This window comes from Anguilla anguilla, chromosome 3 (assembly GCF_013347855.1).
Source record: "Anguilla anguilla isolate fAngAng1 chromosome 3, fAngAng1.pri, whole genome shotgun sequence".
Lineage (NCBI taxonomy): Eukaryota > Metazoa > Chordata > Actinopteri > Anguilliformes > Anguillidae > Anguilla > Anguilla anguilla.
Genome location: NC_049203.1, coordinates 54,505,877 through 54,533,272, shown reverse-complemented (window position 1 = coordinate 54,533,272; position 27,396 = coordinate 54,505,877). Strand labels below are relative to the sequence as shown.

Here is a 27,396-nt window from a genome sequence, read left to right as displayed (position 1 = left end):
GTAGCGTTCGGGCTTTCTGAGCGCAGACCAGCTGCTGCTTTGCTATTAGTCATTTTCTGATGGGATTAAGGGAATTTATTTTTGCACTTTTTTGTTTTTGATTAGTTTAAACAAACAACGGCTGGGGTTAGAGTTTCAGTTTCTGCTCTCTGGGGTTCGTTTGTGGGGGTTGGGGGTTGGGGAGGGGGGGGTCAGCTTAAGTGCTGTAGTAGCATACCTTTTACCAGTTGCTCCATTGCTGAGATCCTTGTGGGCAGAAGTTATTCCTGAGGTCTGTTGACAGAATCTTGTTCGCCCAATTAGTCCGTGTGAGGTTCAGACCGAGCCCGTGCGGCCGCCTGCAGGCCGCGTAATTGGCTGTGGCGTCATCCAGGAAGGGAGGCTTTGCCGTTGTCTGGGCGACCAGGTCTGCCTGCTCGTGCCGCGTGTGATACCGCGCTCCCCTCCCCCCACCCACCCAAAAAAGTGTGCCGTAACCCGTGTCCCCCGCTTTCCCTCTCCCGCAGGACCCCTTCCTGGCCGAGCTGCTGCAGAGCTTTAAGGAGCAAATCGTGGGGTACCACGAGCACGACTCCCTCCTGGACCACAAAGAGGAGGAGGCCCTGAGCGAGGAGGACCGCAAGGCCGCCTGGGACGAGTACGAGGCGGAGAAGAAGGTTCGTCCCCGCTGCCCTGCCCCCCCAACCCCAACCCTAACCCTAACCTTAACCCTAACCCGACCCAGCGCGGTCAGAACATCAGCGTATCGCTGCCTGTTGCAAGAGCTCTAGCGCTCAGACTGTCCCCTTATCCACCGTAGAGTCAGAACCTTTTTACTCTGTAGGGCTCAGGTCAGTCTGGCGTATTTAACTGAGTGTACTGGGTGGTTTTCCCCGCACCCTCCCTGTGCGCTAAACGCTGTTTTCGCCGGGCTGCGTAACTGCGTGCGTAAGTTCATTCCCTCAGCGATAAATTATACCAGGTTCGACATCAACAGAAAGGTGAGAGGAGTGCAGGGAGAAGGTAACGTTCAGCATGACGCCACGCTTCTGCAGCTCTGTTTACAGACAGCTCCGCTGGAATGCGGTTGTGCTGCGTCGGGTCAGCCAGCTTCGACGCCCTGTTTGCCTGCGCTCACCTCTGCGCTGCGTAATGTGTATAATTACACCTGTACGGGCGTGGCTCTGACTTCCACTGCCAGTGGAGTTTGCGGAGTTACACCTCCCTGTTCATCACGGGGGATGCAGAATGGACTTTTATCGTTAAAATCTCAATATTCAGACATTTGAATGCAGTTCTGGAGCCTTCTGAACCCTGGCCTTGAAGGAGTTTAATGACCTGTCCACTAAGGAAGTCGCATGCATCTCTTCAAAGCCTTTTTAAACAGATAACGCTAGCATTCTAGTAAACTAGGAAGTGAACTGGAGCGCTCAGTTGGAATTTGGTGCAAATGGAGCCCTCTGAAAACTTAGCACTAGGCCAGCCGTATGTCTGTCTGTAGTTGAGTGTCCATTTATAATCCTTGGTAATGAACCGTTACTTTGATTGCTTTTGAATTGGGTGATAGATCACAGTTGCCTGCTTTCTTTAAAATTTCATCGACTAAAATTCTGGAAGTGCTGCCTGTACCTTTGGTGCTGCAGCATTAACTTGGCATAAGGGCTCATTCTCCACAGATCTGTTGTGCTCTCTCATTGGCTCAGCTGTTAGAATAAGTTTGCTGACAGCCAACCAAGACTTTGCGTGTAGAATCTAACTCGCACGGCAGACCAGGCAGGTTTTCCTTGCCAACTGTCTGGGTGCTGGTAGTCATCCCTGTACATTTTGGGCTTTAAAGGGAACGCCGTGCTTATAGATGTCAGCCGTCCAGCCTTAAACAAATTGTCCATTACCATTAGCCTTGTAGAAATTTATGTCCGTTTCATGAATAAACTATTTATTTCAGAAATAAACTCGTCTCGGGCGCAGCCAGAAGGTTCCGTGAATGGAAAGCTCCATCAATTTTTCAAACTTGGTAAATCGGTACCAAAACCTCCTGCCAGGACTCTGTCAAGAGCTCCTTGTTGGAGCCCTTTATTCACGGCCCAAGTGCATAGAATGGAACGACTGCTTTTCAGCTTATGAACTCATCTCCCCAGAGGAACTCCGGCGATTAAAAGTGTGATTTTATTTCTGTCAGTTTCTGCTGCAGGAAGGTTTGGAGGAGAGAGAGAGCGGGCGGGCGGGGCAGACAGGGCGAGGCGAGGCTCTGTGGTCACCCCCTTACTCACTGGACCCCTGTGAACCACACTCGGGATTCCTACTTTTGTGTCCAGATTACTGGGGGGGAGTATGGGTGTGGGGTGTATGGGGGGTGCAGGGTATGGGTCCTGCCCCCCAAGCCCAACATGTCATCGGCTAATTAATGGAGTTTATTTGGAGAGGAATTACTGGTTGCAGCGTGGGACCCAGGCTCTGCAGTCCACAGGGGCAGTGTAATCCTAGAGTCTGCTCGCTGTTGTAATTCACTTTAATGATTATTATTTTTCCAACCTCTTGTTCTGCTCTCGGGCCTCTCCTCTGATCTTAAGCTCCTTTTTCCTCCTCTTTCTTCTGTTTGAAAGGGAACAGAATTGCTTTATTGTGGAGCAACAATATTTCGGTTTTACAATGGCTTCTTTCTACCCTTGCCACTTTTTTTTTTTTTCTTTTTCGTGTACTGGCCCCGTAGGCAGCGCCACTATGAAGTCTCAATCTGAAAGGGCGATGAGAACACTGGCCTGCTTAAAGCTTGAACAAAAAAAATAATTATACACCATTTCTTTAACGAGTATCATTTATTAATGAGAGATAGGAAAGATGATGAAATGATTTCTCAATAAAATTTGTGCTTATTGATACTATGTTTCTGGGGAAAAACAGTTCAAAAAGGTTGTTGAAGGAGGTCAGGCTACAGTGTCATTGCAAGAAATAAAGTGCTCAGAGGGAAATTTCATGGATTTAGGAGGTGTTCTTAGTCTTTATCCAGTAATATTAGTTAACTTGAATGCCCCAGGAACACAGTTGGAGAAACCATTTCACACTCCATACCAGATGAATTTGTGATCTCAAAATAGGAAGTGCAAAAAAAAAACTTGGTTTGGTCCAGCCAGGTTGGATTCTAATAAGGATTCATAAAAGTAACTTCACTTGAACTGCAAGGTATGTGAATCCTTGACAGAGCCATTAAATTAGGTACAAAGAGTTTGTTGGCATGAGCATGAGCTTTGCTGTTTCTCTCTAGCCTCTTTAGTGTACTTCATGGGTCCCCAGTGAGGCTACAGCTTTGTCTCCCATTACATTAGAATACATATAGCTGCAAGAGGCAGTTGCAGGATTTAAGCCCGTACAGGCTTGAAGGATGTCAAGCATGCAAGAGATTTTAGAATATTAAAGCAACGTAACATGCGGGGATTTTATCAATGCAGATTATACAGAAACAAGATTCATGTTTCCCGTTTAACACTTTAAAAACAGTGGATGTCTATTGGAAGTTGGTTTTTGGTTGGAGAACCAATAGGGCTTATTTTAGAACAATAACCACGTGGTAAATCAGTCAAGGTTTTTTGAGAATTGGATAAATGGTCAACAAGTTATAACCATTAATGTGACAGGCTACACCTAATCTGAAATTAATTTTCTCACAGCTCCCATAGTTAACCAGTACAGGTGGTTCATTGTTAACATGCACGGTTAGGTACACTAATGCCATATACCATGTTAGGTGTAAGTCAAGCATAAAATGAAAAAACCCTTCACGATAAAGTGTTTTATATATTAGGCAGATTAACAAACATTTCATATATGTAAATTAGCAATAACAAAAAAATTCAGTATGGCAGTCTTTCATGATCTTTGGCATGCATGTACAGGTGCTTCCAGGAAATACTCACACTGGTGTGAATTGGACAAAGGTTGTGGGAGTTACGACCTTTAAAGCCAGTAAAATGTAGAACTTTAACTGTAGCGTCTACATCTGGCCGATTAAGGTGATATTTCATGGGATTTCTATTTCACACATTTGTAATGACTGTGCCAGGTTTCAGGTCTGTACAATTTACCATCTCATGGGAAATGGGGCAAATGTACAGAAAAAAAATAATTTGATAAAGCCAATTTGAAAACAGTAGGGATTTAGACCTGTGTATTTAGGATTTATGACCTGTGTATAGCCCTAATTGCGCTGCTCACCTCTCTTGGCCAAGGGTTGTGTCGGACACAGGACACTGCTGGTGCAGTTTTATAACCTGCTATCACACCCACACATGCACACAGGAAGGCTGCATCGGGGTCTAGTATACGTTGCGAGCAAGCACAGCCATCCCGCTGACCTTTCCAGGGAGAGCGTTTTGTGTTTACCGAAGGTAAACAGATGAAACCGTGGGAGGAACATTACGGCAGGGTTGCCAGGCGGCCGAGGGCTTGTGTATCCAAAAGTGAAATTCTGATACTGCGGCGTACTGCTAGCCCCAGCCTCCTGAACGTAAAATATTATACACAGGCTTGAGCTAAAGGAATCGTTTGGTTTCCTTTGCGTTGTGTCTTTAGCGGGTGCAATTAATCCAAGGATTCCTTGTCTAGTCGTGCGAGATGCGCCTATTAATAACTCCTGTTTGAAACTGGAAAATGTAAATGCAGGTGGTAGGAATGTTCACCGGGGGAAAGTGCCTGTCTGGAGCACTCTCGTGCGATTGCCCTCCTCATCGTAACTGGGGGGGTGGGGACTTGTTTTGTGTTCCAGGGTTTGTCAATGAAGACGAACCAGCCGAACTACGCTCATATGGGATTGGCCCCCAACTCTTATATGCCCTTTAACATAGCCGCCCTGGCCGCCATGAGTAACCAGCAGCTGGAGGTAAGCAATAAGCGGCGTGTTCATGCCCCACACATTCCAAAGCTCCATGGCTAATCCTGACTTGCGTCTGTGGCTGCACCATTTGTTCCTCAATTGGCAGTTGGCACTTCTATACTTAAATTTTAAAACGCACATACCGCCATAAATACCCACAGGCACATGCATATACAAATATGTGCACGTTTATGTATCTGCTCATAGATTTATTCAGATGTAGGGTAAGGGTGAACTGTAGGCATATTATTGTAAAGAGGAAAGAGATGGGACATTTTTGTTTCTGTCACAAAGATGTTTTCGGCTTCTGACATAGTCAAATGTCTGTACTTTCATCGAACTTTACACAGGGTTTTTCCTTGATTTAATTTTCATTTTGCAGTGTCTGAGGTCAAGGTCACTAAGGATCCTGTTTAGTTTCGCAATTTCCAATGAATCTGATTTAGCCTCTTGTACATGTATTGTAGTCTGTCTTTATGCAAATTTTTTTCTCAGGTCAAATATGAGTGTCGCTGAGGCTCCTGATAATTTTATGGTTCGCATTTTTCAAATTCACAACGCTTCTTTTTTTTCCATTTCCAATTCTGAATGACAGGACCTGCTAAACCAAGGCCGGCAGAAGGTGCTGGAAGCTTCGAATGCCATGCAGACCCTCCCAAGAGAGTCCCTGGAGGACACCATCGCTCGAATGGTGAGTGACAGAGAGAGTGTTGCTCTGGCCTTATTCTTGAGGGAGACACACGTGTGGACTGAGGTCCAGAGGGGCAGGGAAGAACAAGAGGTTGTGACTAAGCAGAGCATGGGGCTGATGAATAGAGACTCGCAGCTTGAGTGAGAGGTGGGGGGGGGTGGCTGATGGGGGACAGACCCCGGGCTGGAGAGTGAAGGGTGAGAGGTGATGGGGCAGAGCAGAGTGGATCGCTTACAGAGAGCGAGCAGAGCAGGGCAGGTGAAGATTGAGAGAGGTCTGGGGCAGGCCGGTGCCAGAGCGTTGACACGGCAGTGCGTAATTGGCGTTTCGCAGACGGGTGTCAGGGTGTGGCACAGGTTTAGCAGCAGATGTGCAAGTGGTACCACGTAGCAGGTGTGGTACATATAAACACCAGGGTGTAACGTGGTGTACGCCATCTTGCAGTGGAAGGAGAACCCAAACCTGACGGAGGTGCAGGTGCAGGCCATGGCCTATAGCCGGCAGGCCACCGTGCAGGTGGAGCTGAAGCGGAGGGAGGCCCTGTACCGCGACGTGCTCAGCAAGCAGCAGACGGTAAGCCCTGAGGACCACACCGCCTCGAATCCCTCTTTCTTTCTCGCTCAGTCCCTCTCTCTCACACCCTGTCCTTCTGTCCCTGCAGCTGATGATGTACGTCCAGAAGGTGATCACCAACAGAAAGGTGCAGGAGCAGCAGATCGCCTTGGCCAACCGGGCCAACCTCCTGAACCAACTGGCCATGCAGAATGACTTGTTGGGATCTCAGGGCCTGACCGGGATGGACTTGCTGGGAATGTACCAGTTTGGCGGGCAGATGTCCCAGGTGTTGCCAGGGGTGGCCACACAAAACATCCCAGGATCCTCCAAGGGCAACTAAACGTGTCTGACGCACCCGCCCTCTGAAGGATCTGGGTTCTGGACTGGCAGAGTGATTTAATCCACTTTTAAAACCTAATTGCTGCTTCCCCCACCGAGAGAAGTATGCAGAAACATCTAACATCTAAGGACAGTCCTAAGGGGTCTTGCAATTTTATTGTTGTATATATAGCCTTAATGTTATTCATTTTATTCCCATTTTTCAAGGTATTTTCAAAAAGATGAAAATGGAAAAAAACAAATTCCCCCTAAAAGCTTTTAAGCATTGCATCATCCTTTACACAAAAATTCCCTTTTAAGGAGGGCTGTTGAAATTGTTTTTGTTTAGTTTTTTATATCGTATATATAAAAGTATAATATAAATGCCTAAATACACTTCAGTGGGACCATAGTATTGCTTGTTTATTCTGATTTGACTACCTTTTGCCTCCTTAAAGCAGCAACCCTCTCCCCTTAATAGAGTTCTTAATAAATTTATAACAATTTGATGGTAACTGGTTCTCCAGGAGATACTGGTGCCCAATACCTGAAAATAATTTGTTGCTTAAATTATGGCCTTTACAGAAGGTTAATGGCATCTAGTAAAATTATGAAATAAAAAAGTGTTAGATACCTTCTTTTTTTCTTTCTTTTGTATTATGCTTTGAGGCAGTTATACTAGTTGTTGCTTAATCATGATATGGAATGCCCGTGTCGTTCAAACTGCTTGCTGGATTCTCTGGACTTTTGTAACTTCCAGTTCTTGTTGTAAAGTGTGCCTAGTCATAGTACTGTGGGTACTGTTATCGTTTTCCTGTTTTTTTTTTTTGTTTGTTTTTTTTGTTATTCTTTTGTTCCACTTGTGTTGTGTTATGTTTTTGTTATTTCTTCGCACATTTTCGCTTTCAGTGCTAAACAAGCGTAGATGTGTGGTGTTGAGGAACGACCTCACTAATCGGAGACCTGTGGGAGGGTGTGCACTCCCCAGATTGCACAAGCTGTAATTAAGAAATGTAGAGGAACTTTTATCCTTCCCAAGAATGTTACCACATTAGCAAATACACTTCCTTGTTTTGCCATTAATCTGATCTGCAATTTACTAGATTAGTATTTAATATTACATTTAATAAAGTGACCAAAAGGCTGGTTTTCTTGTATTTCTGAGGTGGTTTTTGCATTTGTAGAAGGCTTTTTCAAAGTCGAGGCAGAGCACTGACATCTCTGACATCTGACATATTGTTAACTGTCAAGTATCCATTAGGTCTTGATTGTATATGTGTGTATATTTATATATATCTGGTCTCTACATTAACGGTCGGGTTGAATTTCTACTGTTCCAAACAGTTTGTTTTAAAAACCTCTACAAATATAAAGGGGTTGCCATATATAAAGTAGCTGTCTTTTGGGCAATCAATTTATTCTGAAAAAAGGTGATGTTGAACACATTCTTACAACTTACATTTCCTCATTTGTCTGTGTGTGTGTCACTCAAAATGCCAGAGTGATTTGGAGAGCTTGACATCCTCCTTGCCCTCTGACCTATATTAATCCACCTTTCCACAACCTTTTTGGCATCTAACTGCTGAATAGCAGACCCTGCACATATATGTTCATTTAGTAAGCATGTTAGTAGACAAGCTAATTCACCAATTGGTTTTGATTCTCTTCAAGGAACCAAAAGCTCGTTCAACAGCTGCAGTGGACTTGGGAAGGACCAGCGCAGCCTCAGTGAGCATCAGCAGATTCTTGCACTGCTCTTGCAGTCAGGGTCCACAAAGAAATCAGTCTGTGCCTTTCCTAGCTGTGTCTGGTAGGGATTTAATCAGTGCTTTTGCTGATGGCCATTACACAAATCCGTCTCTGTTCCTATCGCTGCCATCCGCATCTAAGACGCTAGCGAAGTGATCAGTCACACACTTCAGGTGATCTACTCCAAAGGTTGTCGATGTAACCCAGATATGAGGTAAAACGATTATTTATCATAAGTTTCAGCGTCGGCAATCACAAGTTATATTTTTTTACTGGTACGTGTTTTCGGTTCACACTTCTCAGTGCAAACCTTCCGACCAGGCTTAGTATTTACCCGGACCTTGGTATAATTAAGTATAATTTCACATTCACTTCGCCTCGTATTATTTTATGAATCAATTTTCACTCAGGACACAGAAAATGTGATTGGTTTGACTTGGTGAGATGCAAAAATAGTCAATTTTAATGCATGTTGAGGGGGTGTTTAAGTGTGACACTTGAGATAACCGCTCGCTTGAATATGCAAGTCGGTTATTTCATGGAATTATCTGGAAAAAATTCACTGACCAGTCTTTATTGTTGAGCCCTGTGATGTAATATTGCAGTAGCCATAGCAGAATGAATTCTGAAGTGCACAAAAGCATTTTATGTGCTCAAGTTCAGGTAAATGCCTCCAAACTCACTGGATGGTGCTTCATCCTACAGCAAGACAATGATCCCAAACACTGCTAAAGCAACAAAGGAGTTTTTCAAAGCCAAAGACTGGAAAATCTTTGAATGGCCAAGTCATTCACCTGATTTGAATCCAATCGAACGTGTGATTCTTATGCTGAAGAGAAAACTTAAGGCAACTAGCAAACCAGAAACAAGCAAGAGTTGATGGCAGCTGCAGTGTGGGCCTAGCAGAGCATCAACAGAGAAGATATTCAGCACCTGGTGATGTCTGAGTATTTTCATTTATATTAATATGTCCCAAATATGGAGCTTAAAATATACTTTCGGATAAAATAAGAATTTGATCATTGTTCTGTAATCGAACTGTCAGCGTAAAGCAGAAACTCTTCTGAAGTGTTAATTTACGGATTTCTTTCCACAGCTAAGTGAAGCCTGAATAAATGATGTAGGGAAGCCTATATACCGAGCCTCCAGAAAGACTCCAAAAGTCAAAATAATGTTCTGGAGGTTTTGTTTTAGGACTTGCAGAATGGCGGGGGCAAAATCGGAAAAAAAACTGTCCGCATTATTAGTGTCTGACAAAGTGGTCAAGCTGTCCTAATTTGCGTAAGTGGCCCTTCCTTGCTCAGTATATTTGTTACTGTTTCTACATTCTTTCTGTCCTGTTATGAAATATAGTGGGCAGAATCTTGAGACTAGCTGGTGCACAGCTGCAGGTGAAGGCATGACTTTGTTGCAGTGGAATTCATTAATGTGACTCATTTCTTCTTACATGTAGCTTTTTTTTTTCTTTTTTTTTTGCAGTCTGGATGTCATGACATCTGTTACTCAGTTGTTCATCAACCTTTTGGGGATCATTTTGAGCCTGGTCTTGTCTGATAACAAGCCAGTAGCGTTCTCTTCCTCTATCAGGCACATTGATTGTTGCACTATACTTCTACCAAAATCCAACAAATTTGACTTTTGTTTGTGAAACACTTTGTTGCCAATAGAATGTAATGCTCAGATAAGTCTTGCCTGGATCCTTTTCAATTTTCGCACCGCCAGACTCTATCTCATCCCCTTCGTACACCCCTCTCCCCTACCCCAGCCACTCCCCTGGCCTGATCTTTCATGTGCTGATTTTTTTTTTCTCTACCCAATATTGTTTTTGTTTCTGTGGTTGCCAGGAATTTTTTTTCCCCCTTGCCTTATTCTTTTCCATTTCCCTCTCTTGGGAGCCTACGTTCTCAGCTTGCAAAAAAAACGTCCAGCAGAGGAAACATTACAACTATTGCAGATGTTGAAATGTTGATCCCATCCTTTCTTTAGAACCTGAATTATATTACGTTAGCTACTTAATGTGAGCAGTGCCGTCTTCCACCCACATCCACACCCTGCACCACTGATCTCAGAGCAGCGTGTGTATGCATGTGGCAGAGAAAAAATTGCAATTCAACAGCCATTCACTAGATGAACTCTGCAACATTCAGAGGCTGTCTGCTTAGGTTTTGTTGGTTTCGTTGTAATATCAAATAAGATTATTTATGGGGGGTGGGATCAGTTAAAATAAACACATAAATGGATAAATATACCATTAATGGGATGAATGGCAGTTGGGGCATTGAAGGGGGACATTTAGCCATGCCTGTAATTCGGGTGAAAAATTCACCATCCCAACAGTTTGCCAAATCATTATTTGTCCTTGCCTAATTTTTAGAGGTGAGAGAACAAAGGCATGGGAATGGATTGAACTATGATTCAATGCACTTCGCCATTAGTCTGTCCCTGTACTGCCTGTCGCTCTTTTATCGCTTTGCATGAGCCAGCAGCTTTGATTTATATGTCTGCAAACTGGAAGAGGAGCGCGACTGCAGGTGCCCTGGGCCAAGAGCGCTTTCTTTCTTTACATCATCAGAGAGCGCGGGGATCTCAGGAGAGAGACGGACCGCTTTGAAAGTGCGGTGCAGCATTCCTCTGGAATGCTAATTCAAAGAGAAAGGTTAAAGAAAAATAGATTCTCAGATGGGCTTTCATCCTTAAGTGTGGAAACGTAGACTTGGGTTAAATAAGTTTCTTTTTTAACACCTTTTGAACCTGTTCTGTTAACTTCGCAAACCCCGCAGTGTTGGGCCTAATTCCGCCTTACAAGGCCCTACATCAAAGAACAACACATAGTTGTCGTTAAGCGTATAGTCCATGTTCGTGTGGTTACAGTGGAATAGGCTGTCCTTAAATGTACAGACTAAGCGGTGTGGTTTTGATTGACATTTCCAGTGACCTGCAGAAGTTAAGTATGGACAAAGATATGACCCCCGTACTCTGGGCCTGACCATGAGAATGTTGTGACAGAGTTCTTTTGCGGGTTCTGACAGTAAGAGGGCCACAGGAGTGGCCTGCCACTATTCCATACATTATTAGATGAGATAAATGCTAGACAACTCGATCAGCTCTTGGGTTTCTCACAAGCAGGTTTTAATTGGTACAGAGGGTCTTTCCCCAAGCAAAAATAGGCACTCACAATGAACATTCAAAAAGCAGGACAATTTTATTGTCTTATTCGCTCAGTTCATGTTTAAGTATTTTTTTCTTCTTTACAATTTCAGTAGGAAACTACAGTTCTGTTAACTTTTCAAGTTCATTACAAAATAAAGTCTTTGCAATAAATAAATATATTTATGTATAGAAAATAAATATATTGTACATCTTATATAAATAGGTTTTGTCCATATTTACACCACCATTGCGCACGTGTTAATAATGTTCCAGACATATTGAACATTACAAGTCACTCTCAGTTCAAAAAGCCAACACAACATAACATAACCACTGTGGCAGCACCACAGCTCTGGCAGGAAAGTTGCATAATCCCAAGCTTATTTGCAGCAGCTTTTATAGTTAAGTTTTTTTGGTCTTTTTTTTTTTTTTTTTTTGGTTAAGCCACATAATATGTAAGCTATTAATTTTCATTGTGATGAGCAGACTACAGTAACTTCAGAGAGAAGAGGAAAGATGATTCTGAGAGTGGTGTTAAGTGCTCATCAATCTTAGAAGGTCTCCTACAGGAGATTAGCCTCGTCTTTCTTCTGCGGTCCAAAGCTTTGAGAATGAGCCAGGTGAGTTTTTTTTTTATTTCCCTCAGCTCTTTTAGCACTCCCTTTGATTTTCCTTCTCTTTTTTGAGAATACAATCCAAGCCTTTTCTCCATTCTGTCTTCCATTTCCCCTATTTGTCTCACTCATTGATTTGTATTACGGATTGTCAGTTGGCTGTCTTTTCACTAATGAGAGTAGAGCTATTCTCACCTGCCCCCAGAGATCAATTGATTTTGTTTGTGGTTGAAAGGACGACACTTTCCTTAACCAGCAGACAGCATTGCTTTTCTCAGACTCTGGGTGTCTTCTGGGAGTCTGGTGACCCACTCCTTTTGCCCTTCTCCCAGGTCACACATAGATTGTAGATAGCTTGCTGCCTCTACCCACATCTAACGTGGGCTCCACAGTGACTCATTGGGTCAGTTCATTAAATTTAATCTGACCGTTTGAGCAACATTGTGGGTGGCACTGGGGCGTCTCGAATGTGAGCATGGTTGAGAACTCCAAAGGCACATCCAGGTGTATTGTAAACTCTAATTCCAATCCTCCCACTGTAAAATTCCAAACAGCCTCAGGCCCACCCTTGCTTTGTAAAGGGCCACGCCCCTAGGTTGGAGGCACCATCAGATGCCACTTATCTCAGAGTCCACCAAACAGGCTCCGCCGCCGTGACTTTAGATCGTGTCTGCTGCAAAGTGCACTAGATCTGAAGGACAGCCTCGGTGAGAGCCAATCCATGCTGAGTGAGGAAAAATTGACTGCTGTCAATTTCAAATTTTTTTATTTTATTTCATTTTTAGATGGAGCTTCATGGGACCATCTCGTGTCCCAGATGACACAGTGTGGGTCAGGTAACGACGTGGCAAACACCGTTCAGCAGTCACAGGGCTCCCTTGGCAATGCCTCTCAGAACAGTAGGGCTTCTATTTGCATCAGTAAGCTGAGAAGGAAAACATGTCCCGCCGTCCTGTGGTTCTGAGCACATTAAGGAAAGGAAGCAGACGCATCGGGGAACACACACGTACTGTTTATATCAGTAACCACAGGAGAGGGCTCGTCCTCTGGACGAGGAGACGAACACAAACACAAGTGGGTGAGGAGGGGAGTCGTGACAGCCTTCCTGCCTCATACATCCACACTCCTCCTCCCCTCCCCCTTTCCCCAAGACGAATCCCTAACCCAGTTAACTGAGAGGCGCCTGGTCACCTGTACTGGAACAGGTCCCTGTAAGCCTGTGGGATCTTCTCGATCTCTACAGGCCTCGGCAGGAAGTGGGTGAGCTTCTGGTGCTTTTTAGTCCTGCCCCCTTCCCTGGGGGAGCCGTCCTTGTTGAGGGCCACGTAGTAAAAGCGTCCCGTGTCCGAGTGTTTGTAGAGCGTAGAGGCATAGGTGTTGTACCAGTTCTCCTCAAACTGCTCCCGGAACACACACTCTGCTGTCAGCTTCTTCTACAGAGAGAGAGAGAAAGAGAAATGTGGTGCTCAGGCCAGGTATGCATGCGTCAGGCAATGTTAGCATGCCAAACATTCCAGCTCCAGTCCACTAAAAAACTGGTGCCGAACACAGGCACAAGACAGTAGCGGGACTCACAATGGCTGGGGTCTGTGTCTGTGTGCTCAGATACACACTCAGATATGTCTCCTTGGCATGGTGGGTGCAGTATGTGGTGATGAATGGATGTGATTCTGGGCTGGAAGAAGTTGTCAGGGTTATGGGAATGCTCCCCATCACAATAATTTCCATTTTATGGACCAATCAGATCGAGGAGAGAAGAAATATTCGGCTTTGTCATTGGCACAGAAAATGGGAAAAGACGGGGGAGCAAGTCTCACGGTTGGTGGTGCAGACGAATGTTAGTGGAGAGGAGGAAGAGTGGAAAGTATTCGAGGCTGGCAGGAGCTGGAGGGAACGTCCCGAAGAGGCGGGGAGAGTAATTACGGCAGGCTTTTGGCCGGGGAACAAAAAATCACTCCCCAGCTCGGTTAACCTTTCCGCCCGCTTTGCGAGTCTGCTTCCCCCTCCGTGACGCAGTGACCGCAGCAAAGCCGCCAGCTGCTGCGGTTCTGCGCGGCTGCCGCCCGCCTCTCCGCTGTGGGTTCAGCAGGTGAGAGCGTGCTGGAGGGGTGGGACGCAGCAGAGCAGGGACTGTGGGAAGCACCACTGGACACTGGCACCGCTCCGCATTCCCTGCGCCAGCCAGGCCCAAGCATGGCTTTGCTACAAATGCTACTGCCAGACCGGCTCCTTTCTGAATCTTTAAACGACTAGAAAAAAACCTCAAAGATGTGGTTAAAGAGTGGAAATGTACACATTTGTACCGTTCACCTACTTCTGAACCCTGGTTTGGCTAGGCCCTGGACTCCGAACTTGGCATTCCACCATGGGCCTTCAGACTGAAGTAAATGCACGCGTAACTGAATGTGAAATGTCTCTTAACATTGCTGCATAATTTATAAAATTATGTGACCTAATCTTCATGGCAGTCTCAGAACATTTTAACCATCAGCCCAGGCATGTTTATTTCAAAATGTTTTGCATGCATTGGCGGTTATTTGCCACAGATTGATTGACTGGTCCTAGTCTTTTGCTGACAGAGTTAAAAGTTTGCTGTATGTATACAGGACATTGCACAAGACCTGGCATATATTATAATAATCAGGACTGGGATTCCCATACTTTAGGTGTAAATGAACCCCTTTTCAATCTCTAAATATTTTGCAGAATATTTGTTATTTGTTACCATGGTCCTATTTTCCTTTGAAGCATCTTTGAGAAAAGTAAACCGATAGCAATTGAACAGAAGCAAATATAATTTACCTGGAATGTTCAATTTAACCAGACAGCCCCTGAATGTGGAAATTAACTAATGAACTTATTTCTGTTCTGCCATAGAAAATAATACTTTGCAAAAGAAATATATATATATATATATATATAGAACATTAACTAAATGCATGTAACCTTGGGCCATAAAAATCCTGTCAGAAGTCCTGGAGTGCTTGCAGGTTTTTGTGGTTTGCTTTCAAACAGCAGCCTATTACGGCTTAAGAGTTTCTTTACTTATTGCTGTAAATCACTTTTAGTGTCAGATAAAAGCGATATATATATATATGTTATATATATATAGATATATAATATATATATATGCGCAAAAAATTATTATTATTATTACCCAATGTGTACTTTCAGGTTGTGCGGCAACATACAACCAGATCATTGATAACCTTAGGTTTGTACAGACTGCCCTCTACAATTAAGACCTCAGGTCTTTCATAGGGATTAAGTACACAGACTGTGATGGCCATTGCAAAACATTGATTTGGTTTCCACAGAACCATTTCTGTGTTGATTCTGAGCTATGCTTGTGGGTCATTGTCTTGTTGAAAGGTCAATCTATGACCAAATCTCACCCTCCTGACAGAGGTACACTAAAATGTACTTGTGCTTGGTGGAATTCGTTACGCCATTGATCTTAAGAACAGTCCCCATACCACTGACATCACCTTATTTGATGGTTGATAGGTGATGCTTTTTCCTTGTATGCATCCCTCTTTTGATGCCAAACATGCTAACGGTGTACGTGGCCATCTCATCCGACCATAGCACCCGGTTCTAGTCACGTTTCCAGTTATGTTCGGCGAAGACTAGCTGCTTGAATTTGTTGGTTGCTTGTCCGTAAGGGCTTTCTTTGTGCAACTCTTCCAAAGAGTCTAGAAAGTCTGGAGGTGCCATTTTATGGTGGATTGTCAGACTTGCTGATCTCAAGATGCAACTAAACTCGACAGTTCTTGAACTGTAATCCTCGGGTTCATCTTTGCCTCCCGCACCATATGCCTCACTGTGCATGGGGACAACGTGCACTGGTCATTTTCCTGGCAAATTTTCAGCTACAGATGTTTGATACTTTTTGATGGTCAAGAACCATCTGTCTCTTTTGATTTGACATTTAACTTTGGCTCTTTGTTGATCAAGTTCATCAAAAGACTGAGGTGAATTTGAATAAATAGAATTCTATTGCAAATTCATTTTGTTTGATTTTATTTTAAAGAATCTCCATCAGGTATCAGAAGACAATGTAGTGGGGGCTAAAATGGTATTACATTCTGACAATTTACCAGTTCCAGTATATTGTATATATGATGAGGGAAAACATGACAGCTGAGATGATAGCTTGTATCTGATTATTAATAGGAACTATAACGGTAGGACGGTAACTGATTAGAGGAGAATAATGAAAAACAGCGGTACTACAGGCCTTGAGTGTCCCTGGTAAAGACAGTTTTGTGAATGTTGTGCAGGTGCAGTAAATAGAGCAGTCCCCTGTTCAGGCTCCGCCACGTCTCTACTTGTTATAAAACAGTTCTGCGTGCTATGAGAATATGTAAATATTTTTATGAGTATGAGAATTCTAAATGCTGAGGCTTACCACTGAACACAGAGGGGACAGCCACTTCAGTTTTCTTTGAGAATGGAATCAAGTGAAAACTGCTTTGTGAAGAGAAAGAAAACTAATGCAGTATAAATATTGACTGTTATGAAATATCTATTTTTGCAAAGAACCAAATTCAAACAAGAAGGCATAGGGATAGAGGTCAGTGAGACGGTGTGGATATCAGTTTGTTTAGTCTTTGGGGTGATCTTTCTTCAGTACTTCTGCATTCTACCAAGAATAAAGTATAATATTAGTGTTTTTCCCTGGGTGAATTTATAACCAGTTTTTGTGGGGTTTTTGTTTTAAATTGGTCATTTTGGTGGTAGTGTTACTACACAAAGCCACATCCCTAACTTTAAAAACAACACCAAATGGCATCAGGCCATTGTCACTGATAATCTGGAACAAGAGGTGTCGGCTTTGTTGCTGACCCTCATTGCATACAGATGTGTAGCAAACAAGTGAGTGACACAACTGCAAACAAGAGAGAGCGTAAGGCATGTTTAAGCATGTGCATAAGTGGTTCTGACTTACCGACCCATAGAGCTCGCCCCGCCCATTCATCCCCAAGTAGAGCCCAGCATCCACCCCACGAATGCTGACCAGTCCAACAGCCAGGCTGATGAACTCCAATATCCCTGAGACAAAGACAACATTGGTCAGTCTCCCACGCTGAAGAGACTGGTGGCTTTCCAGAAAAACAAGCAAACCTGCATCGTCTGCTCACAGCCAAGGGAAAACACTGTGAACATGCACTGGGTTGTGATTTGTGGGACAGACCAAAATGAAGGTGTATTTGGTGGACATTAAACGACTGGGTGCAGAGGACCATATGAGCAGGATGCATCTGAAGTGCAATGTCCTTAAATGAAGTGAGTTTGACTGACTAGCACTTTGTCAGAGAATGAAATATGTCAGAGTAACCATTATCCTTTTAACACCTCCAACACCACAGCGAGGCATAGCAAAGACCAATACAGAAACCAGAGGTTAATGATGAATGAAAGCAAGTGTGACTTTTTTTTTTTTACAACAAATACAGCTCCTTACATTCAGTAACCATCCACAAAATTGTGTTTGTACTTAAAAACTATAAATCTTGGGATTATTCAAAAGTAAAAGTTAAGGATACATGTCAAATGAAGCCAAAAGCTTGATTGATCCCTTTCATCTTACAGTTAGCATGTTAAGGGTTTTTTCCAGTTTCTTTGTGACAGTTATCTGTACAAAGCGCTGTACAAACAAAACTGAATTGGAAAAAAAAAAAGAACTGAAAGCATTTATACAATATGTGAAAGCACATTACTTAAGAATGTTCAGTAGTGATTTTCTGAGCATTGTACCTGAACATACTACAAATCTACCCACACTTTTTTTTTTCATTTTAAGCTGAATCAACCCAATATTATGCTGTGTTTGTCTATAACGAGCTCATGTAGATACTTTCTAATGTGTTCAGGTCTGTATAAGCTGAAAAAATATGATTATTTGGGGGCCAATGGTCCTGAAACAGTAAGAACTGAATCCATGGTTCCTTTTTCATATAACTTGGTGTACACAATCCTACCTCCCATTAACTGCTATAGTTTCTCATGTGACTCTAGGAATAAGAAACCAAGGTATGCAAACCATGAGCTATGGTTTCTATATTTGTACTGTTCTATATGAGCAGCAAGACTACATGTTCCACTTTCGCCAATCCAAAATCAGGTGGAGTGGCAAAAATGGACGTTCTAAGAGCTATTTCCCCCGGGAATCCAAGGTGCAAAATCAGAGTTGGTGAGTGAAATGCACACAACAGTGACTGATATGATTGATATGTGTGCAAATTACAATAACCAGACCAGCGCAGGACCATGGACAGATCTTTTCCCTGAAACACACAATGGACAACTCTGCCACTATAATATATTCATGATGTTATGGTCTCACCTTATTAGTATGAGGGAAGTCTACTTATTGTTATAACACAGCAAATCTGACCAGCAGCCGTGTGCTTTTCTCTAACTTCATTCATCCCATTTAAGTTCTGACACTCAACAATAGAACAGACATTGTGTATGAGTTTAAATTGGCTGAAGTGCAAATTGGGATTGAATGAACATACACAGCTCATGAATTGCCACAAAGACCTTGGTGGGAGGACTGTGGAAAACTCTTAATTCTTATCCCCGTCAAAAGTAATAACATTATCAGCCAGTTTACGCAGTTTGTAAAAGTGAACATGAATCCTGCGGTGAAATGTATATATTTTAAATGTTCTCTAAATAATTTAAAGTTGTATTATCATAGTTTACTTTATACTATAAAATGCAGGTAAAGACAAAATATTCAGACTGAAACATTGCGTCCTGTAATACTGAAATCCTAGTAGTATGACACGAGATGTATTCCCGTTTTACGACTATGTATATAAATATATGAATAAAATTGCAGCTGCGTGCTGTCTGGAATTTTGCTTAGCTCAATCCACATACATCAAAATCAATGATGCGACAGGATACACGAAAAATGCTTCCAGCGCTTGCTGAGTAAAAACGTGTTTAAAATTCAGCTTAATTAAAGTCAGGCTGCCCTCATGTATTTCTAACATAACTGAAATGCATTGCAGTCGGGCTTTGGTGATGACAAAATCCAAACATACGGACCACCCAATCTTGTTAATTCGCTTGTTTTGGCTGAAGACGTAAGCATTAAACTTCCTTGAATTCTACGATGGTCATATGCTTTAATTTAGAGTTATTTCGCCCTGTGAAGCACGGCTACACCTGCAGGGTCACTGCGGATATGAAACTACGCATTTCTACGCCGTGCCCTCATTTGTTTACCATTATAATTGTAACCACTCCTTGGGATGATTTATACTAATAGCGTAATTCGTAGTGTATGTGCCTGTGTCGGTTGGATCCTTTGAAGAATATTATAAGAAGAAACAGCCCCGTGCTGCTCCGTCGTTTTTTTCTGAGTAAAGACACCTGTGTCCCTTTCTGATCTGCTGGACGAAGGGAGGGTAGTCTACAAGAAAAGTGAACGTGAGTATAACGGCACCGCAGACAGGAGTCGATGGTAAGAATTAAAAAAGCCGGAATATTTAAACGACCCCCCAAGCTATACGTTATCACTTCACTGCTCTGTCTCGAAAGACTGCCAGAAAGTTGGGTCGACCGTTTGCTTTCTTGTACACTGAACACATTCATTAGCAGAAATGTGAAATCGTTTTACTCCAATACAAAGTGATGTTAAATAACATAGGCCTACATTTATGATATGATAACGGAAATAACTGACCAGCTCTGATAAAATCCTAAATTCATCATCACCACATTGTGAGAATCACATGACAACACTAAGGCGTCAATAGTCATTGAAAATATTTAGCCTACTCACCGAATCTGCTATGATCCTGTCTGGTCCCGTGCACTGTTCCATTGGGAAATATCTCCAAGTGGAAACCCGTCCGACAGTACAGCTGCCGACGGCGCAAAATGCCTTTCAGGTGGCCAAAATCCGTCAGAGAGCCTCGCTGTAACCTCCCTTCAATCTGTCCCAATCTCTCATTCAAGCCCACGGGCGATTCCGGCAAAGGAATATTCCCCAGCGCAGGAAACCCTTGTAAATCCAAATCGAGCGCCCCAAGAAAGCCTCCGACCTCTGCCATCGCGCACAGTAGGAAGGTCTGTTTGCCCAATTAATAGTTCAGTCCACTCTGCGAACAAAGTTTAGCCTACTGCGAAAGAGATAAAACAAACCCATGCAGATGCTGAAGCTCAAGACGTATCCGCCGTGCAGTAGTTCGCCCGTGCTTGAATGGGTGTTTGTCAATTCTGTCATTGATCGTCCCTTGCAATTCATCACTGTGGAAATGTCTGTTTATCAGATGGAAAGAGCCGTTTATATACATACTCCCCAAGCATTCACATATTGGATATTCAAATACAAGCCACGCCTGGCTGGCATCCCTACTTTACACACATCAATTTTCTTACCGAAAAAAATGTAGCTCCAATCCCGCCTTTGCGAGGGATTCTGCCACTGCCGCTGTCACTATAATAACCGTTATTCTTATAGCTACCCATATCTTATTAACAATCATATGAAACTTCATATGGAATCTGCACATTGCGCCCAGGCGCTGACGCATAGCTACTCTTGGCTGTGGTTTTTTTGGCTTCTGATAAAACCATACAACCGAGTTCATACAACTCTGTCTAACAAATTCTCAGGAGTGCGATAAAACGTGTAACCTGTGTAAAACGTACAATCATGATACATAAAACATAAATAAGAGTCGATGACACGTTGTAAAGAAAACTACATTTATATTTCTTGGTGATGCAGAGTCGCTCCTGGCGCGATATCTATTTATGATGCTGATAATCTTCTACACTGTCCCGTATTTTCCCCTAACTTGCTCGTTCAGCATGTTTCTCCAATTCCTCCGCTTTCAAACACACACGGACACGCAGCAGTTCACCTCCTAGTCCAGTGCGAATCAGAAGACCAATCGGACCTGAGCGTGTAAGGTAGCCTACTCGATGTATAGTACGCGTTATGAGCCACAAGAGAAGTTCGGTTTTAAATTTAAATGAAAGCCGTTTCTCCACCTCCTTGTTGGAAGCAGGTGCTTCCTCGCCTTCTCCCTCGGCAGTAGTGCTATAGCTTTGGAGCAGCTGTTAGATAAGCTTACATGTATATTAGAATGAAAAGACCAGAAAAAGTTGACGGTTCGTATTTAAACTGAGTCGTACAGGAATTATCCAGGAACCGAGCGGCAGTGTAGCCTACTGAAATGATTTGTAACAACTGGGCAGTGTAATAATGCAATAAAAATAGATTGTTTACACCTTAGAACATTTTAAATCGTTGTCGGTATCACCTGGCATAAAACAATATACGTTCCAAATTATGCTTTCCTTGGTCCTTTCAGTAGATAGGTTACTGCGTAGGAACAATAAATTGGTCGCTGCTACGATACAGTATGTCCTTTAGGAGGCAGTGCGGTTCCCTGTAACGGAAAACCAGATATTTACCTGACAAAAAAAAAAAAATACAATGAAACTGCAAGTTTGTTTTGTCGCATTGGGTTTTGTTTTATAGCCTAATTATTTTACATTTTTCTGGAGCTTGTAGATAAGAGATGATCTCTAAACGTTCAGCGCATATCACCCATGTAGGCCTTTCATTTCTGAGCCACATTCTCATCTTCAGATTACAATGTTAACGGGAAATAAATGCATTAACATTTGATGGCAAGCGAATTCAGGGTTCTGACTTAATGCTTAGTTGAATAGGCCAGGCCTACATCAAAAGGTCTAATAAAAAGTATGCTGAATAAAAGCAATGCAATGCTTGGATTTTGTAGTACTGTATGATGGGGATTTCCTTTTCTCTCTTTTTAGCACACCATAAAACAGGCCCAATCTTGCAGAAAAAGCAAGTAAAGCAGAATTTGTGTTTGTTGGTTCCCCCCTGATTAGTTTCTGTCATGGAATCAACTGGAAACAAAAGAAAGACATGCTCTGACTTAATTACTCAAATGTTCCAACAAAACATAAAGGAAAAATGAAAGTGTTCAGGATTAAAAGAATTTAAGATGAAAACACATCTAATTGTTAAAGCATGCAGGGGATTACATATCCTCTGCGTGTTTTAACAATTATATGTTTTGTATTTCCCCACACATTCTCTCCCAGTCCTTCCACATTTTAATTCTATGTGGAGGTATCCATGTCTGTTTGAACTGACCAGTCTAGGAAAGCCAAGTTTGGTTCTACGATGAGTTGAAGGTAATGCAATGACATGGAATTGTGGCCTTTTGGACTGTACACTCATTTACTATAACAGTCATATATGGACAGTGTTACCATGGTAATCTCCAGTTCCCACGACCCTATTGACAACCCTGTAATGAGGTAGGATTTTCCAGGGGCAGGGGTAACGATACTGAAACACAGTTAATATGTAAACAGATTTTTTAAAACTTGCTTGATTTTGATTTCATGGAGGATGCTAAACATTGTAAGACAAGTGTCGATTATTGGGACAATAAGGTTTGCAATAAGTAGCCTACACATCTGTGAAGAGGATACTGCTGGGTATATGATACACATAAATGTAATACTTTCCTGTGAACTACAGTATGTTCAAAACTGCAAGCATACAGGGAAACACATTAACAGGAGTCATTGTAGAGGTACATTCATGTGAAATGTGATAATTTTGACCTCTGTGAATGTTGTCAATTGGGACAATTAACTGAGCAGTGCAATGGGGTACCACCTTCTCTAAAATAGCCAGCTATTGTATGTGCTGAGATGATCAAGAGATGCAGTCCCCATAATATCCCCAGCATGGTCAGAAAAGTTGGGGGTTTCTCTGAAACATAGGATTTATACTTATCTATAGGGCAAATAAGTTTCAAAGGAAAGATTTGTAAGCATCAGTGGGCAAATGAGCATTTGACAAATATGTTCTGAGGAAAACTAACATAGTTATGGTAGCACTGAGCAGGTGGAACTCAGCTGATCTTAGTACACCAGGGAAAATTTATAGTGGGGTCCACTTACTTAACAGGAGACTGAAAGGAGTGAGTGCAGGTATCACTAACCTATGCTCAGAGACACAGACCCACTGGCTGAAATGATCTGAATTGCACATGTCTCTTGGCTCACACGAGCATTTATTTCAGGCATCCGCTGTCTGTCTATTAATGCGAGCGTGTTGGGGGAGCCACAGGCTGTGCGCTTCATGTCAGCCATAAAATTCAGAGGTGGTCAAATCTGGACTCCGATCTTTTTCTCTTTCTATAGCTCCATCTGTTGCTGGTCAGCGATACTTTATAGTAGACATGGCGGATTTATGGCTGCTGAGAGAAAATGATCCCATATGCTTGATGGAAGGCACGGAATAAAGATAACTAGACCTACTGATGAAGTAAGACTTTTAAGGTCCTTTTTGTATTTGTTTTGCAGGTAAACAAATAGTCTGGGCACTTTGTGCTCCCCTAAATTTGGTGTGTAGTGTAGGCTAAGGAACATGATTTATGGCACAACGACCATAAAAATTAAGATACCTACAAGACACAGCTGTGACCACTGTCTAGCTTGTGGGATTTGCACCATAAATTGTAGCGATCACATTGTAGAAATTGTAGAGAACTACCTAGTATAAAATAATTGCAATACATTAAATGAAATAAGTTGTGCATATTTATATATACAACATGTCTGAGATTCTGACCAGTTTGTTTGGTTTGGTTATGAATTTCCCCTTCTCATGCAGTCATGTCTCAGATAACTGATCTTTAAGATGATAGTCTTAGGTTGTACGAGTCTAGAGATTTTTATTTTTTTATTTTTTTATTTTAATTTCACCTTTATTTCACCAGGCAAGTCATTAAGAACAAATTCTTATTTACAATGGTGGCCTGGCAAGCGACAAAAGCCACTTAAGGGAAGGGGAGGTGGGCTAGAAGATAAAAACATGTTAAAAAGCAGAAAATATATCAATAATAACAACTAAACATAGGCACATGAAAACGCAGGCAAGCAAACAACAGTCAACAAACGAGATATGGAGAAAAAAAAAACACATTTCAGCCAGCGCCCAGCCAGAGATCCTCCATTTGGGTCCAGTGGGGGAACATGTTCTGCATCTGATATTCAGACATATCCACGTGCACTTCTTAAGCTAGATTCTGAAGGTGATGAAACCATGTCAGACCAATACCACACGTGCTGCGGGCTCTTAAATGTGCTCTGGCTGAAATGTGTTTATATGAGTTTATATGTACCGTAAATCAGACAAGCCACCTGCTCATTTCTCTGGAGCTTTTGAGTAGTCTGGGGGTCCATACCACTCTTCCTCTAAGTCTGCTCTTTCCCAGAATCTCAGATAGCGTGGACTTTGCTGGATGAATGATGGGTGTGGTTTGCATCCAGAAAGTGGGTGATCCAGGGGCATGATGACATGTCCTGTCACTGAGTCCGTGTGAGGAGGGGGTGGGGGGGGGGGGGGGGGGGGGGGGGGGGGGGGGGGGTTTAAGAGGGGCAGTAGAAGGCACCCCTCTCAGCATTGCCGCTAAAAAGGGTTACCGCCGTTTGCGGGAGCGTGAGCAAGTGAGTAAGCCATGTGCTTGGAGGACATTCCAGCTCGCAGAGAGAATGATATCATCTGCTCTTATTTTACCTTTTGTCGAGCCGCTGCGGCGGAAAATGATCTCTGCTGTGAGCTATTTGCAGAGCTGGATTCCGCGTTGTATTATTCCGTTGCAGAGACATAACACTCGGTTTCTCCCCTTTCACACAGGTGGTCCTCCGGGCCACGTTCAAGGGCACGCTGCAGGCCAGGCCAGAAATGTGCGAGGGACGCAGACAGACGCATGCGAATTTAGGTAATGGTGTCGCGTTTCACCGCCTGCTTTCCTTGGCCATGTTCTGAGAAGATAGTGTTAATTTATTTGTTTGCCTTTGCTTTAAGCACTGATGGATGAAGCTCTCTGCTATACGGAGAAGCCACCAGAATGCGAGGAACACAGTCTAAAACCAACATTTATTATATAGATTACTTGCATATGCGTTCGCCAAAAAATAACATCGATGTCAAGCACGTCTCATACAACTCCCAATATTGTCCCATTGCTAAAATATTGCATGCTATTTATCTTTTGGCAAAAAATGTTCTTAGCTAAGCAGCCCGCTTTTTTCTTGGCCTCTAGAGATTGTGAATTGCAGATTAATCATTTCAGTTTTTGCTTGTGGTTCACATGTTTCCTGAAACGTCTGATCAAATTTTAGGCTTATATTTTAATCTGGGCCCTATGGTATTAGGAAGTATTTCTACTTGTGACAGTGAGTCATCCTTATGCATAATGTTTACTTAACTAGTGTTACATGCTTTGCTTTGTCACGCTTGAGATTTTGTGGACAAAATCCATTCTGGATTAACTTTGGTTGGTTAGAGTCTATCTGAGCTGGGTAGAGTAGGCTACTGAAAGAGTGTAGCCAATTCAAATACACTTCAAGTTACTTTAAACAAAATGTCTTAGAGTAAAAGTACAAGTAGCCCCCATAAATATTACTTGTTTAAATGTTAAAACATATTTTGTCAAAAAAATAAATAAATAAAGTTGGCCTTTAATACTTATGTGTTATATTGATTTTATTTGAAATCCATCCATGCAATATCTATACGTGCTTATCCTGGGCAGGGTCACGGGGGGTGCTGGAGCCTATCCCAGCATGCATTGGGCGAGAGGCAGGAATACACCCCGAAAAGGCCACCAATCTATTGCAGGGCACACACACACACCATTCACTCACTATTTGCTCACACACTCATGCCTATGAGCAATTTAAATCCATACATATTGTAGCTTATCGGACCTGTGTTTTGTAGTTGTTCCACTGATCTTCGGTATGCACTTATTGTGCATTGCTTTGGATCATGTAGTTTTTCCAAGCCTACAAATCTCTCCAGAATATATTTAAGTATATGGAACAGAGAACTTGTAATTACCACTTGTACTTGTGCTATTACCCACCCCTGGAGACTATGGAGGTAGAGTTATAGTATTTGCACCTCATTTTCAATGTCAGATGTGCCAGGCTGGCAGGCCTACTCTTATTGTTCGGTCTTCAAGAAAGCACTTTTACTGATCTTTGTAGATAAAATAGTGATATATCTATAGTAACTTGTGTATCATTTGTCCAATGGCAATGTCACCTGTTTGATTTGGTAGTCTTGATTCGTATAAAGTCTAATACAGCTGAAACTGCACACAAAAAGGGTAACTTTATGTGATTTATTGTTTTTTTCCATTCTGATTCATTTATTAGCGTCAAACATCATTTTTGTGTGGATAAAAACTTTCTTTACCATCCCTGTTTAATGAATTAGTCTCCACAAGGACACTTCTCAGGCACATTCCCCTGGGGTTTTGTCATTTGCCAGTCACTGTAAAACCGACTGTATGCATCACCATGAGTTAAAGCGATGGGGGAGAAAAGGCTCACCCCAAGAATGACTGTTATTCTTTCTGCAAGGCAGACCAGAAATCTACCCTCAAACAGATGTTAGAAGCCTTTTGTAGAGCCCTTGGCAAGCAGCCCAACTCTACCTATCTTTACAACTATTTACATGGCAATCCAGCTGGCTATTTTTTCTGATTCTGCTCTCTCTCTCAACTTTCTGGAGCGTTAGACTGTAGCCGTATTGATCAAGGTTAAGGCACACTAATTGTAATTTTAAGAAAACTTACAAAGGTGCAAATTTTTGGTGGCCATTAGCACTGTACAGTATGCCCAGTGGCTTACATGTCAAAATCACACTTACATATACCAGTCATGTAACTCAGGATGAATACAAATCATCAAAGACTGGTTCCAGCTCTCTCTACACATTCCCAAATTTCAGAATCTCCCTCGGGCTTCATCACTTTTATGATATGGTCAGTAATTTCAGACATTTATGACATTTTGATGATCAAATTTCTCTCTTATAAGATAAGTTCTCCATGTAGTACAAAGATTCCTAACATACCAACCTGTTCCTTTGGAGGCTGGGAGTAGGGTAGGCATGGGGGTGTATTCCTAAAGTAAACCTTTTTGCACAGTGTCTGTAGTTTTGCCTCTTTCACAAAAGTTTAGTTCACTGTGCTGTCTTGTGAGGTCTTAGTTTTAGCTTAGCAAGCCATTGGGTTTGGGGTCAGTCTATGAGGTAAGTGGATGTGTGGGTGCCAGGTATGGAGTAAAGGGTTGTACGAAAGTCAGTTGTGAAATGTAAGCCCCCCTTGCCCTCCGGTGTCCACCAAACTCCCAAACAACTCTTTAGGACCGAAAGTTAGATGTGTGCTTTGATTTGTAGTGGCTCTGGAAAACCCTCCCCAAGGCACAAAAAATAACAGACACTCCAGATAATGACACTTTGCATTTTAGAAATCCAGCTAACAGTGATGTTTTTAAAACATCCGTGAGTGAGCAATAAGGAGAACTTTGTTTATGATCTTGGCCTTGGCAGGTTGTGAGTGAGTGAAGAAATATTCACCTCAGGTTATAAC

General features: G+C 42.6%; 2 protein-coding genes and 1 long non-coding RNA gene across 5 annotated transcripts in view; 2 read left to right on the top strand and 1 right to left on the bottom strand.

Moving 5' to 3' along the window:
- Positions 1 to 7,567, top strand: part of atrx (ATRX chromatin remodeler) — a 42,997-nt gene extending 35,430 nt beyond the window's left edge. For both annotated transcript variants that reach the window (XM_035409163.1, XM_035409165.1), the window contains 5 exons: positions 507 to 656; positions 4,739 to 4,852; positions 5,442 to 5,537; positions 5,982 to 6,110; positions 6,199 to 7,567. In XM_035409163.1, coding sequence (XP_035265054.1) covers positions 507 to 656; positions 4,739 to 4,852; positions 5,442 to 5,537; positions 5,982 to 6,110; positions 6,199 to 6,432 — 723 coding nt within the window. In that variant the 3' untranslated portion in view covers positions 6,433 to 7,567. The remainder of the gene's footprint in view (positions 1 to 506; positions 657 to 4,738; positions 4,853 to 5,441; positions 5,538 to 5,981; positions 6,111 to 6,198) is intronic.
- A 5,267-nt stretch (positions 7,568 to 12,834) lies between these two features.
- fgf16 (fibroblast growth factor 16) lies at positions 12,835 to 20,507 on the bottom strand. 2 transcript variants are annotated; one of them, XM_035408587.1, is made up of 4 exons: positions 20,327 to 20,344; positions 19,728 to 20,206; positions 16,875 to 16,978; positions 12,835 to 13,356 (listed from the first exon to the last, which is right to left on the bottom strand). In XM_035408587.1, the coding sequence occupies exons 2-4, from the start codon at positions 19,996 to 19,998 to the stop codon at positions 13,111 to 13,113; spliced, it is 621 nt and encodes a 206-aa protein (XP_035264478.1). In that variant the 5' UTR covers positions 19,999 to 20,206; positions 20,327 to 20,344; the 3' UTR covers positions 12,835 to 13,110. The 2 variants fall into 2 exon arrangements, with proteins under 2 accessions (XP_035264478.1, XP_035264477.1); XM_035408586.1 differs by having other exon boundaries at positions 19,728 to 20,507.
- LOC118222766 lies at positions 18,907 to 25,403 on the top strand. Its single transcript, XR_004764327.1, has 3 exons — positions 18,907 to 19,372; positions 23,150 to 23,273; positions 24,648 to 25,403. It is a non-coding gene; the product is annotated as an uncharacterized LOC118222766 (long non-coding RNA).
- The last annotated feature ends 1,993 nt before the right edge of the window (positions 25,404 to 27,396 follow it).